The 19,430-nt window shown below is 45.4% G+C and overlaps 1 protein-coding gene and 1 non-coding gene across 2 annotated transcripts; both read right to left on the reverse strand.

Moving 5' to 3' along the window:
* Positions 1-976: 976 nt before the first annotated feature.
* Positions 977-18,969, reverse strand: LOC149348524 (ubiquitin-conjugating enzyme E2 S-like). Its single transcript, XM_089588163.1, has 4 exons — positions 18,832-18,969; positions 12,853-13,041; positions 8,508-8,737; positions 977-5,463 (listed from the first exon to the last, which is right to left on the reverse strand). The coding sequence occupies exons 1-4, from the start codon at positions 18,838-18,840 to the stop codon at positions 5,325-5,327; spliced, it is 567 nt and encodes a 188-aa protein (XP_089444289.1). The 5' UTR covers positions 18,841-18,969; the 3' UTR covers positions 977-5,324.
* On the reverse strand, positions 11,050-11,121 carry TRNAM-CAU (transfer RNA methionine (anticodon CAU)). The gene has a single exon. It is a non-coding gene; the product is annotated as a tRNA-Met (tRNA).
* Positions 18,970-19,430: the final 461 nt, after the last annotated feature.

Genomic DNA, 19,430 nt, shown 5'->3' on the forward strand with positions numbered 1-19,430 from the left:
TTTCGGCGTTAAAAGTCGCGTAAAAAAGCATGGTGGCGACCCCGAACGTTCATTTTGTTCAAGAAAGTGGTAGTCTTTTTTTGTAGAAGCATAAGTGAATATACTACGTACCATTTGTATGCCCCAATGTCAGAGAAATGCACGTTTTGTTCTAGTAAACTGTAGAAGGCGTACCGCTCGCTTTTTCTGCAAATCACATGAATATTTATAGTTACACGTACGCAAAACGCAGGCACATTCCCACTTTTAGTTCAGCGTATGCTAGCAGAGACGCAAAAATAAACTCAGCCTATAGTGGCGCCATCTGGTCGTCAGGACGGGAACCAATGCAGTAAAGAAACCGACTCTCCACTTAAGCCTAGAAGCGGCAGAATCGTCACTCTAATTATTAAAATAAAGCAAATTTATCTCTTATATGTTTTCTTATAGGCGAGATGAGACGAAGCGAAAGACAGGCGCCCCATTTATGGCCAGTGAACGCACTGAAAAAGGCAGCAACGAGAATTCAGTCCGAAGCGAGAGGTCCGGCTTCGACGGGCGCTGCCATGTTTGTTGCCGCGCGGCGGAAATCCAGGTGGTTGCCAGATGAGACTACCATCTCATACAGATGTGTTCCCACATTAATAAATTCTATTTTAAGATGTTCTACCGCACTCCTTGGCACCACAGCTGGCTAAACGGTAATTTGAGTAAAGAGCTATCGGTTGCAGCAAAGAAAATATGGTCGATAAAATTCAGTAGACTGACCCTTTAAGTACCGCAGATTATTTTTCGCCAGGTAATGCATCAGTACAGTTTGACTGCCAAAGTGTGGCCCATATTATTCAGTTTGAAACTGTAATCATCATCAAAAGTGTCTAAATGCAGCCACCATGTCACTACACCATATCACAGTAAAACAGCACTACCACCGAGGATAGTCTGCTGCAGCAGTAAACCAAAGACATGTAAATAAATGACGCAAAAAAGGCCGTAGTTCATATTCTCTGTTTATTAAAGCAAGTTCTTTCAAAACACGGCATCAATCTTCAAATATTCGGGACAGGCAGAACTCTTGCTTCCTGACATCCAAAATGTTGCCTAGAGGATACAGCAGCCAAAATGCTACTTGCAATTGATTAAAAAGTGCAAGGACTGAATGCACCACTTTGTCAAGATCAAAAAATTTTCAAAATTGAAGCAAACCACTCCAGAAAAGCACTGCACACAGCCAATCGAGGAATTTTTCGAAGAAATGTCATAAACGTCCCCATGCTAGCAAACAAGCATACACAGAGAGTGCCAAAATACATGAACAGTGATCCGAGGAGAAAGATGGCAGGCAACAATGATTTGATTTCAAGCTACTCTCACGCCCACTGGTGCTAGGAATGACAACTAAAAAAATGTGTTTGACCAAAAGAAATAATGCACTTCAACCACACTGCCAGGAAAATTCTGCAGCAAAAACAAGAGCTGGTATTCGCCAACCAAAATACGTGGCTGTGAGAAAGTAGGATTAACAGCCAAGACATTTAACACAGCTGTAGATAACCTTACCACAGCACATGAAGGTCTCAGCAACACAGAGACTGATGAACAGAAAAGGAAAAAAAAATGACACAAAAGCAAAACACACCCGTGCAGGTGACGTTAAGACCTATGCAAAGTGCAACCCGAACAACCTTTCAAAAAACCACCCACCAGAAATGCTAGATTTCTTATATGCCATAGGCTCTTAATCAATTTAAGCGGGGAGCCTGGTCTTAAAAAAAAAAATTTATTAATGGAGTCACAGTTAAGAAACCTTCCGGGAGTATGTATTTTTGTGTGCAAATTCTAAATATGTCATTTGATTTCACGTAAAACAATTCTTTGAGCACTTATGCAATTTTTATGCATGTATTTTGGGAAGAGCTTTGGAAAAAATTTATTGCACGAAACTTAATGAAATGTATGCCATTGGGTTCTCTTGACACCAAGGAATGCAATAAGGGTAAAATTGTCTTCCTGCCTATCATATACCTTAAGTTATAGGGTTTTGAAGTTGTCACTTCTGAAATGAGAAGAAAAATGTGTATTCCTGTTTCTGAAGTGGCAGCTTCAGTACCCTATTACTCAAGTTCTATGAGAGCCAGGATGATAATTTTACCCTTATTGCATTCCTTGGTGTCAAGAGAACCCAATGGCATGCATTTGAGCAAGTTTCGTGCAATAAATTTTTTTAAAAGCTCTTCACAAAATACATGCATAAAAATTGCTCAGGGAATTGTTTTACATGAAATTAAATGACATTTAGAATCGGCACACAAAAATACATATTCCCTGAAGATTTCTTAACTGTGACTCCATTAATAAAATTTTCTTTTCAAGACCAGGCTCCGCTCTTAAGAGGCAAAGCAGTACCAAATTTTTACCCACAAAAGGTGATCCCGTGCACACGCCTTTCCAGAATTCATCCTCTCAAGTTGCACAAGCCAGCAAGAAGCGTGATTTAAAGAGCACGCAACTGCGGGATCTCCCAGTGAAGCTGCCCTATTTACAAGAAAGAAAAAAAAAATCCCACATGGCTCTGTCACATTTCAACTTGTAATGGCAGAGGTTGCATAACCATGAAAACATACAAATGAGGAGTTCATGTTGAATAAATTGAAAGCAAAAGCCCCGCAGATGACAAGAACCGAGCAAGCTGTGCATTTGTACGTCGAAAATTAGTGCGTGGAAATAACGTACGCATTGTGCGAAGTTGCTCGACTTTTTGATCGTGACAAGGACTTCCTGAAGTGATGAACTTGTATAAAATAATTTTCAGATTAAAAGAGAGAATGCCTCACGAAGAATTATACACTTAGATGCAGTTATCGAAAAAATTACTGCTTTTCGGAGGCAGAAAATATGAAGGTCACCTAGTCACAGGGGACATTTGTGCTCGCAAGAGTTGGCACCGGAGTTGGCATAATATGACTATTCTGCAGCAGATTCCATTCCGCTCCAAAAATAAAACCGGAATCGACATCAAATTCATCATAATATGCGGACTCGGGATCCAGACCGCATGCCTACAGCAAACAACATGGACATTCTGTCATAGCTCAACTCATAACACAGGTGAACAAAACGCGGACAAAAATAAATCAGGCACAGAGTCAGACATGTTCCCTGGAACCAAGCACAAAGTCGGAATTTTTTGCTTTTTGGAATACAAGTCCGGGTTCCCTCACTGGTTACATGTCTGTACAGAGTGCAAGACACCCGTGCCTATGATCCAAACCCCAATCCAAACTATGATCCAATACAGATTTAAAAGAGTACAGACAGCTAATTCTGGTGGCATGTTTTCTTCGCTAGAATGATTTATAACCGAATTTTTCTGTTATGCTGTTTCAGTTTCGGTTTCAACAGCCAACTGATGGCTGTGGCGTCAAAGTGTGGTTATATGCATGGAGGTTATGTGTCACGTAAAGCGTCGAAAAAAACGCCGGTATAATCGCTGCTTCATCGTTTTAGAGTTGAAGCCAGCCTTCCTCAAGAGCCCAGAATGACAATATGGAAGCAGGGATTGTATTGTAGTTTCGTGCCTAACGTGACCTATAACCACACTTTGACGTCACAGTCATCGGTCGGCTGATCAAACCGAAACAGCACAAGAAATTTAGTGGTCGCAGGAGAATACCAGGCGGCAATCTATGTATAATAATGCCTCACGCATCATTACAAAGAAGAAAACACGCACCCAAAAGTTAGGAGTCTATACTCCTTTAACCCTTTCAGGCGCTTTGTACACAATTGCGTAAGCGGCAAACTTGCAGCTTTTTCTGAGAAACTGGAGCACTAAACAGTGATTCCATTATTTCAGTCAAATTGAGCACCCTTCTCGTTGCAAATAAGTTGCTTTTTTGTACCATGTAGTGAATGCAGTAAATAATATCTCACATAAGAGTGAGCTAGGTAGCACTTTGTCCGCCGTTTTTGTGCAGACAGATTTTGCCGCGAGTGAAAACGTCGATTGTTTTTGCTCAATTTCGAGAGTAATGTGAATCCTCGCAACACAAAGCGATTCCACGATCCCTAGGGTGTTTGCCTGACAGAGGAGAACATTTAGATGTTATTATTTCTGACAAATCTGACACTTTGCATGGAATTCTCCATATACTAGTTGTAAGAACTGACCAGCTGGTCTTTCACGTTCGAGAACTAACAAATTCCCTTTCTTGAGGCCTGAATATACTACTTAGGTGAAAAATATATTTCAGTCAAAACAAAAAATGGCGCCTGAAAGGGTTAAAGGAGCTTTTCGTTCTTGAGCAGAATAAGAGAGCAACTTCACCACTTGTGCGCTGGACAACAAAACAAAACACAGGTACAGGAACACCATGCCAAAGTTTCATTTTCCCCAAAAGCTATTGTGCGTTGCTAATGCCCTTCAATAAAAAATAAGTGTGCAATGCCTGACCAAAGGACAAGATATTTCAGCCCACGCATCTCAACTACGAGACACTCTGAAGATAAAAAAAAGGCATGTTCACAGACATTTAGCATTCACGCGCTCCACCGCAGCAAACGGAGCCAATGACACCGACAGCGAAATGAAAAACTCGTCGGATTTGCAACTTGTCGGCCAATTGCTGCTGTAGATCACAACGGACAGCTCCTTCTCGCAGATAAGAGGATAAAACCCGCAGGAACTCATTGTCCTAGAGCTCCGTGAACACGAAGAAAAAAAGACTATCACACCACTGGTGCGCATAAACTTTGACCACAGTGTAAACACGAAGTTGAACCCGACTCCCCGACACTTGCAAGATCATGCAGGAGATGAAACCCTGCTTTTCTCTCAAGCCTGTCCACAGTACAGTGTAAGCTACTGGTGCTAGGAGACCACTTCCAGAAGCGCATTTTCATAACCTTGTAAGCTAGCCACCCTGCCTTTCAAGCTGCCGCCTCATTTCACAGCAACCAGCAGCGAGATAAGCGTGTACTTTCTTTGCCCCCAGATGTCACCACCATCTGCTTACACCACTGCAGAGTTTACACACCAGACCATTCCCACTGTGCTTCTAAACCATTTCGTGTTTTCCCAGCCTGACTACTAATTCCACAGCCAATCTATGCGCCAATACGAAGACACCGTTTTCCTTTCCGCCGGGAAGCCACCCCGGCAGAGCAAAACTCCATCCCCACGCGACTAGCGTTTTTTCGCTCGAGGGCACCGCTGCCTCTGTGTTTTTATTTCCCTTTTTTTCTCGTTTTCTTTAGCTGCGATGGCCTTGTACGCGCCGTCCTATTTACAGAGAGAGGTGAGTGTGTGTGTGCGCGAGAGGGGAAAGGCGCTGGTGCGTGGGCCATCATAACCGCTTCAGGGTGCGCTTCTTCTCTTTCGCGAGCTTGACGGCCTTGCTCTGGGGCGAGGAGCCGCCCTTGTGCTTCGCAGGCCGCGCGTGGATCTCGGTCATCATCCGGGCCCTCCGGCAGTAGTCATCATACCTGCAGAGAGAGAGAAAAGGGTGGGGGGAGGGGGAATGATTTAACCCTTTGAAGGTTTTTGCCGTATATGTACGGCGGCGGTTTTCTGTCCCGCAAGGTCTTTGCCGTACGGGTACGTTTTCGATCTTCCGTTTGAAATTTTTCGCCAAAAGAACAATGCGTGCTCACTGGGGGGTGCTGCCACCTCTTAGGACTTACAAGAAGTGTCTGAATTTTGTGCTGCCTTCTTACGGAGATAAGCAGAACTTATGTCTAGCTTTAGCGCGGCCGCACAGACTGCGACAACACCCCTTTTGTAGTTTTGGTTTCGCCGCGTGATCGCAACGGAGTCGCGCGAAATTTGAGTTTTCTTTTTGTCAGCACTATCTTGCAGGGGCTGCCGAAGTTGATTTCTATCTTTATTGGCGCTGCTCTTAGCTTGCTTATCACCGTTGCTCGCGAGGTATTCTCGCCCTCTGTGGCAACGCGCCTACGCGGTTTCGATTCCGCCGCGGGATCGCAACGGAGTCGCGCGAAACGTGTTTTCTCTTTGTGGGCACTGTTTTGCAGAGGCAGCAAAAGTTGATTTCTATCTTTATTGGTGCTGCTCTTAGCTTGCTTATCACCGTTGCTCTTCTATTCTATTGAACATTTTCCAGTTGTGAGTGATGCTGTCACCAAAGTACTGTTCCTAATTTTTTTTTACTATTTATTCTCGATTATATACATTTTGCAGATTCAAGATCCGCAATAAAGTAATTTGACCACCTGGGAAAGTTTTCTTCAAAATAATTCGACCCTCAAAGGGTTAAAAGCAACCAATGGCAGAGCAGCTAGAGCCAACTTACCCAGCCTTGAAACGCAACAAAAAATTTCTCAATTGTGCCCCTTTCATATCAGTGCACGTTAAAGGGGCTGCGAAACACTGCTTGGGGGGATACCGGCTATACTTCAGGTGGCTTCTTTATGTCACACAGATGCTGACTTAAAAAGAATTACAGGAATCGATGCACAGGAACGGGAGTTATTCAGTGAAGAAATTTGAAAATACAAGCAAAAAAAACGCTGCCCTCAACTCGATTTTGGCGGGGCTTCCCACTCCTATTTCATTCACTCTCCCAATGAGGGCACCTGGCGCAACCAATCAAAACAGCCAGCCAGAGCACGTCGCGGAAGTTTGTACTCCATGGTTGCCTGCTCTCTGTAACTCGTTCTTGCTGAGACTGGCACGTCGTTTCCAGGCCAGAGCGCCCCTGGTGGTGTATTTTTATTTTACTTGCTTTGCAGGGCTTCTATCTAAGACGAACAAGTTGTCTTTGTTGATCTCATATAAAACACCAACAGGTGACAAAATGTGTCTCTATTTATTCACACAATTTGCAGTATATTTACTGTTTGTCCAATCATCAGCTCGCGCCAGGTGATGTCATATCTGCTGCTAAAAACGCGCCACTGTGTGGGGACACCATCAGAGCCATGAATTTGTTTTTGGGAGGACATTAAAATATTAAAAAACGGAATATACGCGGTATTACCGACGCTAATAGCACCATTATAACTCACTGTATGCAATCAACAGTCAACTAAGGTTGTGTTTCGGGGCCCCTTTAAAGAACCCCAGGTGGTCGAATTTCCGGAACCCTTCACTACGGCGTCCCTCATAGCCTGAGTCGCTTTGGGACGTTAAACCCCATAAACGAAACCAAACCAGCCTCTTTCATATGTTTTATCATTCATCTTTAGGAGAATCAGTCATATCACCTGCTTATCGCCTCTCGAGCCGTATTAATCACCATAAGGCCCTCCCCCACCGCAAGAACTACTGCTCATTCTCTATCTTTTTTCGTCACGTCATCCCGGGACTGGAATGATCTACCACAGGACGTTGTGCATCACATCAACGCCATCCATTTTAAGAACGCTATCGAGACCATCATTGTTTAACTGCCATGCCCATCCCTCATGTAATGCCTCATACCAGGGGCCTTTAAGGTATCAAATAAAAAAAAAAACTCATTCAACACATTAGGAGTCTCAGCATCTGAGCTTTGTTTCGCAGGCACAACTCTACTGTGCTGTGATATCACTATGAAACACCGCATTTTTCAACCGTGCGGACCACGGTATGACCCTATACAGCTGTCAGGCGTAGAAGGCTTATTTGAGCCAGAATTTCACCAGCTTCTTGCCTGTACACCACAGGTCCGTGCAATCCCTAGAAATAAAATGGCATTTCCAAACTGCACATCTCTCGCACTCTCAACAGATGCACCCTATAGCGTATCAAGCAGCCTGTCCCTCCTGTAAAAACCAGGGAGTTTCAGAAAGTGAATAAAAATAATGAACAAAAAATTCCAAGCCAGACTAGATACAAGCAAGTCCAGCAACGAAGCGGCAGAAAATCTGCAAAAAGCAATTGCAAATAAATCAGTAGACTCACAACACACAGGCCTGTAGGTCGCAGTTCGAGCTTCACAGCACAATAAGATTAGTAGCAATTATTACAAAAGTTGCCCTAATATATTCAAGTGCCTAACCCATAGTTTTAGTGAAAAAGGTTTGGTTTATTGGGGTTTAACGTCCCGAAGCAACTGAAACTATGAGGGACGCCGTAGTGAAGGGCTCCGGAAATTTCAACCACCTGGGGTTCTTTAACGTGCACTGACATCGCACAGCACACGGGCCTCTGGAATTTCTCCTCCAAAGAAATTCGGTCGCCACGGCCGGGATCGAACCTGCGTCTTTTGGGTCAGCAGCCGAGCACCATAACCACTGAGCCACCACGGCGGGTTTTAGTGAAAAGAGTGTGTTGACAACACCGCAGCATGACTGTGGAAATGGCTGGTGGCGGCCGATACCTGCATTACGCTTCTCACCAACCTCATTTTCTGTGATAGCAGCACCTGTGTCATTTGAGAGTGGTTCGACCTAGACCAACCTCAACTTGTCCTCTAAGTCCTATTATCTATGCATGACTGCTACCTAAATGCGCTCCGTCCTTGCACTAGCCTTCACCAGTGAACAGCACAAGAGAGACACCGCGACCGAACAATACACCGAGTCACCTCTCGAGCAGCATGCGGCCGGCCTCCTCGTTGAGCGCTGACTCGGGGTTGGGCGCAATCAGCAGGCACTTGATGGTGAGCAAGATCTGCTGGAGGCCCAGGTCGGGCTTCCAGTCCTTCTTCAGGGTGTTCACGCAGATCTCCCCCGACGGAACCGCCACGTTTGGGTGGAAGATGCGCGTCGTGAAAAAGCCACGTGGGGGAGACGCTGGAAAGTCCTTCGGCAGTACCTGCAACACCACAACACTGTTACCCCCCGGGGCAAGGCCATCTGGCGACACGAGCCGACCGTCTCGCTGCGTTGCACGCAACATGCGTCCTTCGATTCTGGTCTTCCTCTAAATATGTGCATACGCATTGCAAACTTGCCCTCTGACCTTTCTACAAACCATGTATACATTTATTTACTTATCTGCATACTCTATGGGCCCACAAGGACATTACAGGAGGGGGGGAATGTTCAGCATGCATGAAAATCTTCACAGTACAGGTAACTACAGGAGTGGCAACAATGTCTTATTTTGAAGCTCACCCCAAAGGCTCTGTGCACACCCTCAACTTTTGCACACAGAGCGGTTTAAGCAAATGCGGTCACACTTAAAGGGACTAGGCAAAGAATTAAAAGCCGCTTGTAAATGTTAGAAGTGATGCTCAGAAGCATTCACACCAAGCATGAGTCTTCGGAACTGAGCCGGCAATTTATTATGAATTTTTAAAAATCGTGTTTTTTTAAATTCGCGGGCCGTTTGGTGTCTTCGTAGGGAAGCCATTGTGGAACCAAAATCGGGAAAATAGACGTCACTAGTCCCATGACGTCGGCAGACCACCACATGCTATCATTCGTTCGAGCCGCGGCAGCTACGACATCACAGGCACACTTCCGGTAGGGGTGAAAACCGTCTGCTCGAGCCGCCGCGCGACCCCCTCGGGCAAGCGCGAGCCAGGGCATTGCCTTCGCTCATATGGTTTTAATTTACCTCTGCCGCCTCTTTCTGTCGCGAGTTTGGGAGCGGCGAGCCACTCGCAGTGCCTTCTTCGACTGCCCAAGATGAATACGCCTTGCTGTGTCGTCGGCTGCAAACCCAGTGACTGGCGAGGTGTTGAACTAAGGCAAGTTATTCCTAGAGACGTGTGTGAGCGAGCAGCCTGGATGGAGCGCATCGGACTGCCAGCGTCGCACGCCCGCCAAAGACTCAGCATTTGCGGTCGACACTTCGCACCTGACACTTACTACTATAACCCAGCGCTCGTTCGACGTGAATGCATAGGGCTCGATGCCCATCGCGGCCTTAACAGCGAGCAATCGCACCTCGAGGTCCAGGCCCATTCTGCTAACTAGCAAAGAAACCCGACGCGCACCGCAATCCAAGAAAGCGCAGAGACCGGAGAGACGCTGCCGACGCACGCTGCTCCTCGGGAGTGCGACAACCTGAAGTCATAAACCGTACGTCAGCAAATAACGTATTGATGGGCGGGGCCCAGTCCCAGAGCTGTTTTGTTTATTTTTTCTTGGTGCCCCGCGCGTATGAGTTGAGGGGGGAGAGGAGGAGCGTGATTTTTAATCGTCTATAACTTCGTTGTTATTGATGCTAGCTCAAAAATTCTTGCGATGGGGTAACGAGTGATCGAATGCCTATCTCTCTTCTGTCTCAATTAATTTACTGCATAGTCCCTTTAAAACAGAAATGCCTGAGCGCTAGTCTGTTACTAACATTAACCACTGTCTATCAGTCCTTAGTAAACATTTTTTGAGACTGCAATGTGTGCTGCCAAGTCCCTGCCAACCTCCAAAGCACCCCTGAAAGCTGCCTGCAGGTGAAACTAGACTAGTTTGCCATAGCAACCCTGTAGAACCAGAAGTACAAAAATTTTGCACCTGCCAACCAAGCCAGATTCTGTTAAAAGCCAAAGCGAAGTAACACAAAATTGATGTGCATTCCATCAGCACTGAAAATCCACATTACTGCAATGACTACACACCTAGTGTCATGACAATTCCTCACCTTCTTTGTCACTGCCTCCAAATACGGGACCTCTTTGTGTATATAATACTAATCCCATATTTTGAGTAACAAATAAAAACGGATTGATATTTCAAACCTACCAGTGACTAGCAGAGAACTACAGTCCCCATGTATGCTATTTCACCGTCAGGCACTGTAAAGAAGCCACTTTTTGCACTCTGCGCTTTAATGATGATATCAGTTAACATCACTCTCTCTGTTGACACCACTCCTGTGTCTAGTGATCAATTCCAGATCTAAGCACCACATCAAAAGGCAACCACACGCACACGTGCTAATGTCTTCACCACGAAATCTCCCCTTGCTCTCACTGCCAGATTCGTCCCTCAAACTTTAAACTGAAGGCTGTCCATTTGTACAAAGCCAGTACAGAAGCCAACAGCCACAGAAACCAATGGGGCACAGGGGATTTTTAATTTATTTATTTATTTGTGTGGTGTTGATCAATTTAGAATATTACTGAATATGTTGTCGCTTAAAGCTAATTGATTAGAAAAGCAGAAGAAAAAACAACCACATGCCGCCGGTGGGATCCGAACCCACGACCTCCGAATTATGCGTCCGGTGCTCTACCTCTGAGCTACGGCGACGGCTGTCAAACCTTCTGCTTTCGGGGGTATTTATGTTTCGGGGGTATTCAGATCCCACCGGCGGCATGTGGTTGTTTTTTCTTCTGCTTTTCTAATCAATTAGCCTTAAGCGACAACATATTCAGTAATATTCTTACTTGATCAACACCACAAAAAAATTTTAAAAATCCCCTGTGCTCCTTGGTTTCTGTGGCTGTTGGCTTCTCTCACATCTTTATTGGTGTTTTGTATACATACCAGCAAACATCCATCTTTTATTGGTGTCTTCTGGTACAAACTATCCACAAAGAGCTATTTTCAAATTCATTCTGACAAAGTCTATCACGCTTCGAGTCGGGTAGAACTCATGAATGTAGCATGAAACACCCCTCACTGAAAATCCTCCAACAAACCGCACAGACCGGTTGTCATGACGCCACAGTCAAACCACCTTGCTGATTGCACTTGCCTACCACCTGTGGTGCCACAGTAGCAGGTACAAGGTGGCTCACGTGACATCGTGACAACAGGCCAAGACCATTCCTAGGAGGGCGTCCTTCGAAAGGCCACTCTTTCCACCAAGTTCTTGGGTTGCATCTGACTCGAATATCTTAGCAACATGCATCATCATCATCAGCCTGACTACGCCCACTGCAGGGCAAAGGCCTCTCCCATGTCTCTCCAATTAACCCTGTCCTTCGCCAGTTGCCGCCACCGTATCCCCGCAAATTTCTTAATCTCATCTGCCCACCTAACTTTCTGCCGCCCCCTGCTACGCTTGCGTTCTCTTGGAATCCACGCCGTTACCCTTAAGGACCAGCAATAGACCTCTCCCTGATGTAAACAGTGTGACGTCTAAAAGGTGTACCCCGATGGGCCAAATCAACTTTCGGTCCTGAACCGGTTTTTTCTGGTGTCGAGCGCTCCCCCACAACCTTTGTTCCCCGATTCGAAACGCCTTGCAGCCTTTCTTCTTCCAGTGTGAGCCTTCTCGGTACGGCGCATGTTTTACCCATTGGACCAGAAACATTTGCGCTGATAACGTAGGCCGGGAGAGGTCTATTATCTTGCCTTCGCATTACATGCCCTTCCCAAACCCATTTCTTCATCTCAATTTCAACTAGGATGTCATTAACCCGCGTTTGTTCCCTCACCCACTCCACCCTCTTCCGATCTCTTAGCGTTACACCTATCATTTTTCTTTCCAAAGCTCGCTGCGTTGTCCTTAACTTAAGCTGAACCCTCGTTGTTATACTGGTGTGGCACCACAGGGACAGGGACAGAGACAGAGTGACAACAACACAAGTGCTCACTTGAAATACTGTTAAAACATTGAAAAGAGCCCGTTGTACAAGAAATAAAGTTCAAAAGGGTTGAAAATTGGGCGAGTTGGTACGAATTCATTTTCAACCCTTTTGAACTTTATTTCTTGTACAACGGGCTCTTTTCAATGTTTTAACAGTACCTCTTTGTTAGCCTCCACGTTTCTGCCCCATATGTGAGTACTGGTAAGATACAGCTGTTGTATACTTTTCTCTTGAGGGATATATTGGCAAGCGGCCATTCATGATCTGAGAGAACCTGCCATATGCACTCCACCCCATTCTGCAACATACAGTACCACCATTTTGTTCCAAGTATCAAAGAAAACAGTTTGGGTCCTACCAGTCACATTTGAAGCACGAAGTACAAGAAAAACTGAGATGCAGAAAAGCAGGCAAACTAATTAATAAAGACAGTTCAGTACAGTACCAGGCGCAGTTTGAAGACACCACCCGCGTAGGGGGTGCCCTGAGGTCCCTCGATGGTGGCCTCGATATCGGTGACATCTTCCTCGTTGACAATGACACGTATGCCTTCGGGTGGCTGTCGAACCAGCTCGCAGAGCTCCCTCGACACCTGCCGCAGAACTTGCGGCGGAAGGTTTTCGACGTTCGAGCTCTGCGCACCACAAAAGGAGGCCCAACTCCGTATCAATGACCGATGGCTTTCACGACTCTAGAACTGTGCACAATAGGCTACACAGCATAATGCAACACAGTACCTTAAAAATGGTTTATGGGGGTTTAACGTCCCAAAGTGACTCAGGCTATGAGGGAGGCCGTAGTGGAGGGCTCCGGAAATTTCGACCACCTGGGGTTCTTTAATGTGCACTGACATCGCATACATGGGCCGCTAGAATTTCACCTCCATCGAAATTCGACCGCCGCGGCCGGCTTTTTTTATAAAAACGCTCGTCACACTACACAGCATGTTCTCAATGATTAGAATTCGGACTACTCTAACAGAGTCCAAGGTTCTGGGGCCTTGGACACAACCTTCCTCAAAAGGGATAGCGGTGAAAGCACTCCTAAGATTCTTAAAGGACTCGGGGTTGTATTCCCGTCTATAATCTTTAAGTTTTTAGTGTGCGCCCTCTGTCCCCTTTTCTCATTTCATTGCCACTCTTTTTCCTTTTTTCCCCTTTGTTCCCCTCCCCAAGTGTAGGGTAGCCAAATGGGCATCGCCTGGTTAACCTCCCTGCCTTTCCGTCCATTGCTCTCTCTCTCTCTCTCTCTCTCGGACTACTCATACCTTGGGGTTAAACAAACTTTAGTCTTCCCCGGTGCACACTAAATTGTACAGCTCAAACAGTACTTCCAATTAAAGCGCCACACTTGGGACAACTTCATAATTATCTGTTCTCAGCAAAAATTGATTCTCTGGCTTTTCCTGGCTACGTTGACGTTTGTCAGATGGCGAAGGATGCACTTATCACCGAGAAAAAAGAATTCTAAAAATCTTCCCTGCATCAAATTCAAATTTGTGACGTCTACACCACAGAAGAGTGGTTGCCGCTGTTTTTGAAGTGAATGTCGGGAACCACACTGTAAATTCGAGTAATCGAACGCATTTTTACTTGAAACAATCATCGGGTGACATCAACACCTGTATTTCATTTTTGATCTTCTCTAGCTCATAAAAGCTCCGTTGTAGGCGAGAGTGGGACCTCTGTGACTAGAACACTGTACCCTACACTCTAATCAGAAAGGATTTAAAAGGGAGTAAGTGAGCTGTCCTCTCTAGCACACTTCTTCAACCGCATCATCACGTCATATGCTGAGAAATCCAAGCGTCATCTATTCCTTTCGCCTCAAGTCCACCCACACTAAAACATTTATTCATTTATTTATTCAAGTTACCCCTAAAGGCCCTCCAGAAGAGGGTATTACATAGGGGGGGGGGGGGGTACAATCATAAGTAATCGCGATACATTTTAACAAGTAAGTGTAACAAAAAACATTAAAACAAAAGGCATCACACAAAGAAAAATTGAACACTAACAAAAACAGCAAACATTTACACATTTCCGTCACAGCGAAGAAGCTGTTGGAATTTTTTATTGTCAGTTTCTGTGGCGATGACTGGTGGCAAATTATTCCATTCAGTGATAGTACGGGGAATAAATGAATTGGCATAAGACGATGAATGACAGTTTACGCGTTTAACTTTGAAAGAATGATCACGGCGTGGAAAGAGAGCATCAGGTGACTGAAAAAAATCACGGCGAAGGGATGGGTGGTGATAAAGCTTATGGAAAAGGGTTAAGCGAGCAAGTTTACGGCGATATGACAAATCTTCCAGTTCGGCACGTTTTTTTAATGCTGAAACGCTTGTGAAGGGTGAGTAGTCAGAAAATATGAAACGAACAGCATGGTTTTGCAAGGATTCAATGTTAGTGATAACGTAGGCTTGAATAGGGTCCCAAATGGCCGCAGCATATTCGATTTTAGGGCGTATTAGAGTTATATAAGCAAGCTTTTTAACGTGTATAACATGAGAGAAGAAACTGAATAAATTAGTTATTTGCCGGCCGAAAGCTAATTCTAAGCGGCAATTTACACTTAATGTCTTGAGCATAACTACAATGGAGGAAAAAACTACCAAAACTTGGTGCTTGTACTCCTTTAACATTAAACTCATGCATCTACAGTCTAGTAATGACTGAAATAGTGAGAAATCTAAGCATCATCTATTCCTTTCGCCTATCAGTCACGCTGGTTTAGTAGTCACGCCATTCAGCTGCTAAGCCCAACGACACAAGCCTGAATCTGTGCTGCAGCAGCCACATTAGAATGCCGGCAAAAACGCAATAACACCTGTGTGCTGTGCGATATCAGCAAGCGTCAAAGAACCCCAGGCGGTCTAAAATTATTCTGGAGCCCTCCACTCCGGTGTCCGATTGCCCAGGTTGAGTTGTGGGACATTAAACCCCCTATAACACATTCTTTGTTTTCAGCTCAGGAAGCCATACCAGCATAATACTTTTCCATCTCCTGTGCCCAAACTACTGGTGCAATGTTTAATCAGGCAATGTTTAATCATAACACCACATTTCGAGCAACGGTAGCAGACACGTCCGTTCTGAGCTAGATCATATTGTAATGACATTAAGATTACATTCCTGCATACCTCAACAGCTGTACCAGAACATTTTCCAATAAGATTGCGGCTCCCACCACTGCTGACAAATGATATTCTCTACCAGTGACATGGTGCAGTTGCTCATACTGTAAACAAATTAATTTCCGCGAAGTTCTAATTCTAGAGTTTTTTTCCGAATCACCTAGGCCTCGCGAAAAATTCATCCTGCGAATAACTTCGCCGAAGCGAGCGCTAAAGGGCCTAGCCCCTCTGCTTCGCGAATTGTAGTACTTGCAAATAAGTCATTCACTGCAGCTGACAAATTCTTTCTTGCTGCAAACTGCAACAGGAATTGTGCACCCGTAAGCTGCAGGCACAGTTAGTGTCAGATTCTGCACACAGCTCTGCGACCCACTGGCGGTCAAGTAAAACGCAGGGTTTCCCAGGAGTGCGGCAAGTCAAAAGCACGAGTCTGACTCAACAGCAGCATGAACTTAGCCACAGCAGCTTTCACATCTCAGTTCAGTAGAGTGGTAATTTAACCCTGCAACTGGCCAGCCAACAAAGCTGTAGAGAACACCTGAAAAACTACTTTCCTCAACACTTGCCGAAAAACCTGGCATTGGGAACGAGTAAGCCAGCCATGACAATGCAATCCACAGAAAGAACCTTGGCTATCCATGATTTTTAATGCAGAAGCACCTTATCATCCGAGCTACTTTTCAAAAACCTGCCCTCGTTCTCATGTACAGGTGCAGGCGATAAGAGCGGGAATAAGCGAGCACCGCTCACAGCAGGTCTACTGCATGCCTGTGACAAGATTAGAGGAGGGCCCAATAATGCTTGCATGTCGCATGCTTTAGGAGAGACTGCAGTACATGGCAAATAGGGCGGCAGTACACTAATTTAGCGTGTCCTGCGGTTTATGAAATTTCAAGATGATGTTTTTGAAACCGAACAACTAACATTACAGGCACACCCCACACGCTGGCCCTTTAAGCAAGCCAGAGAAATTAAAATGCATTACGTTTAAAGCATTTTATGCAGGTTTGAGGACTAGGTTTTCACATGCAACTCATGTCATGCATGAGAAACGTGCAGAGAAGAATCAGGTGAGATAACTCGTATGACATGCACATTAAAGGGCCACTCAGAAGTTTATTTGCTATCCACACATTAAGGAAATTAATGAAATTTGCCAGTTTTCTGGCCACAATTGGAGCGATTTTTATGGAAAACTTTGCATGTGGTGACGTCACGAGTTGCACATCGCCGATATTCGCTCTGCGTTTGCTGAATAAAAAAATTTACACCTAGTTTTTGATCATTCCAGATAAATTAATGATTGTAACTGTCCCTTAAGGTTGCCAGTTTGGCCAATCACTGTGCACAAGTGAGGTTTTGACAGTATCCGTGATGTTGTATCTTGGTCGAAACCCAGTTTCGGCTCCCTGGTTATTGCTCCTTTATTTTCTTTTCCTCATTATTTGAAAAACATGAAGGTCTAAAAAAAATTCTATAGCAAACTCAAAGCGTTTGCAAATCCTCTGGAGTTGGCCTTTGAACACTGGTAGGGCTAAGGCTAGTTGGCTGTGCATTATAGGATTGTAAGAGTCCAAAATATGAAGACAGACAGAACGACACACAGTACACTTGTGGTTTGGTTTAGTTTATGGGGTTTAATGTCCCAAAGTGACTAAGGCTATGAGAGACGCCGTAGTGAAGGGCTCTGGAAATTTCGACCACCTGGGGCTCTTTAACGTGCCTGCACTCTGTTGAAGTGGTTTCTTTGGTCTTTTATTAAGAGTTTGACTAAAACTATTTAAACAACTGAACTTGCACATTATAAAAGGATAGTTACTTGAAACAGATGCTTTCGAGTGACGATGGTGGTTAAGCCCTTTTTAATAGGCCACCATAGTTAAGCTACCAGTATGCAACGAAGTCAAATCTGTATGCACAGCAAAATCTCAGGAAATGAAGTTTGTCCCTGCCAGCAATGTTGCCAATCTGACTACTCTCTACTTTGACCTAGCCATTTTTGGAAGCAATTAGGTCCCATAAGTCTCCTTCAGCTGCGAGTAGCTTATTCACTCAGTTTTTTCAGACTAGTTCAAAATTTAGCCCTTTTCACTGGTCCTAGCAGTAACCTACCAAATCTTCAGTCTCATTAAATAGACACAGGTTCCCAAGTTTCACTTTAACTGAAATCTTGAACCATGTACACCAAGCTTTCTTGTCAGACACCAGTTCACGGCCATCTGATATGCTTGTCCTGAACATTTTTCGCAAAGGTTTCAAGGTAAGATGGTGTGACCCTTGGCACTTACAGGATTACACATATCCTGCACATATCCTATCTACATCTAATGTGCATAGTTGCACATGGGAGTGCACATGTGCTGGTGATTTCAGGTTACAATTCTGAATCAACGCTACCAACGGACAAGTGAAAACAAGCAAGTTCACCACTCTGCCTATTGCACTGAACATCCTGTTAAGATGCAGTACCGTTCTAGACACCCGATAAACAGGCAAAGCCACAAAACCACCGAACGCCAACTACAAAACGACTCACGTTATATTACTAGCGAACAAATAAAATAGGCGCCGCGCAAACATTTCCAAAAACCACGGGACAGCCTGCACGGTCCGTCAGCTACGTTAGCTAACGTAGCTAGTTCACAAACCGCATTTCTGTCGGCATCCACGCAACGCGCTCGAAACCAAATGCGGGGCAATTTTTCACTAAGGCCGACATGCGCTTTAGCAAACATCATGCCGACACTGATGCGCGCGAAAATTAAAGCGACGAAGGTCGGCACGCGTAGCGAAATATCGGGAAATGAATGGATTCACATGCGCGAGCAGCAAGCCATAGACACGGGTTTGCAAGCCTTCGCAAAACGCTTTCGTTAGCACCGAAGCGTTAGGGTTGATGCACGCATATCCGCGCAGCAGCACCCTTTAGCTTGTTGGTCACCTAACGGAGTAAACAAATACTGAAACACAACATCGACGAGCAAAGTTGGGCAACCGCGTTACTGCTCGCAGCGGACCGTGAGCTGCGAAAACCGTTGCAGCGGCCAACCCGACGACGGGCGAATTTTCAAATTTAATACGCTGAAACTTGACTGCACAACAGCTCTAGCTAAATTTCAACGTTCAACGAGCTGGGAGAGGACGGAGAAGTGATGAATTTGCAGTTCCACGCAATGTTTACGTCGCTCATTAAGCCTAATCGCGGGCACGCAAAACTTGAGCGGCTCTCGGCAGCTTCGCGGCCTATTACAATGCTGTTTGAGGCGAGCAGAGGCTTTCACTCACGCTGGACATGGCGAGACGTGGCCAACCGACACACTTGGGGTCCGTTTCGGGACAGGCAAGGAAAACCCAGCGAGCAGCAACGCTCACAGCATCGGACGCACTGCCAGCATCGCCTGGCACGGCTGAAACCGTTGGGCGATACCGTTGGGTACCGAAGCGAGCCGAAGACAGGAAGTCAAGTTTGAAACGGACCAATCGTATGGTCCGGTGCACGTTCTCCGGAAGCAGGTGCGTTCTTCGAACGAAAAAGCGCGCAATTTGAAAAAGACGCGGAAAATTAAAAATGAAAACTGATTTAGAGAAGGTGGTGGTGGTGGTTACAACTTTATTGCCACAAAATGGAAGGGTTTAGTTGGGGATAGGGCGAGTCCAGGGTAAAGGATTGGCGCAGTAACAGTCTCATTTCTCCGTTGACTCGGGAACCCACGCCGTGCGGGAAGTGACGCCATGCCACTCCCCCGTAGTGGGTATGTGCCATTCTATCGCGTGTTGCGGAAATATACGCGCCCCGTAAAATGATTCTTTCAGCTAAACGGGCTCATTGTTCGAGCTCACATTTCGCACAGAAATGGCATTTGGTCGGCAGAATTGTTTAATAC

Source organism: Amblyomma mixtum, chromosome 4 (assembly GCF_055824585.1).
Source record: "Amblyomma mixtum isolate Tamu chromosome 4, ASM5582458v1, whole genome shotgun sequence".
Taxonomy (NCBI): Eukaryota; Metazoa; Arthropoda; class Arachnida; order Ixodida; family Ixodidae; genus Amblyomma; species Amblyomma mixtum.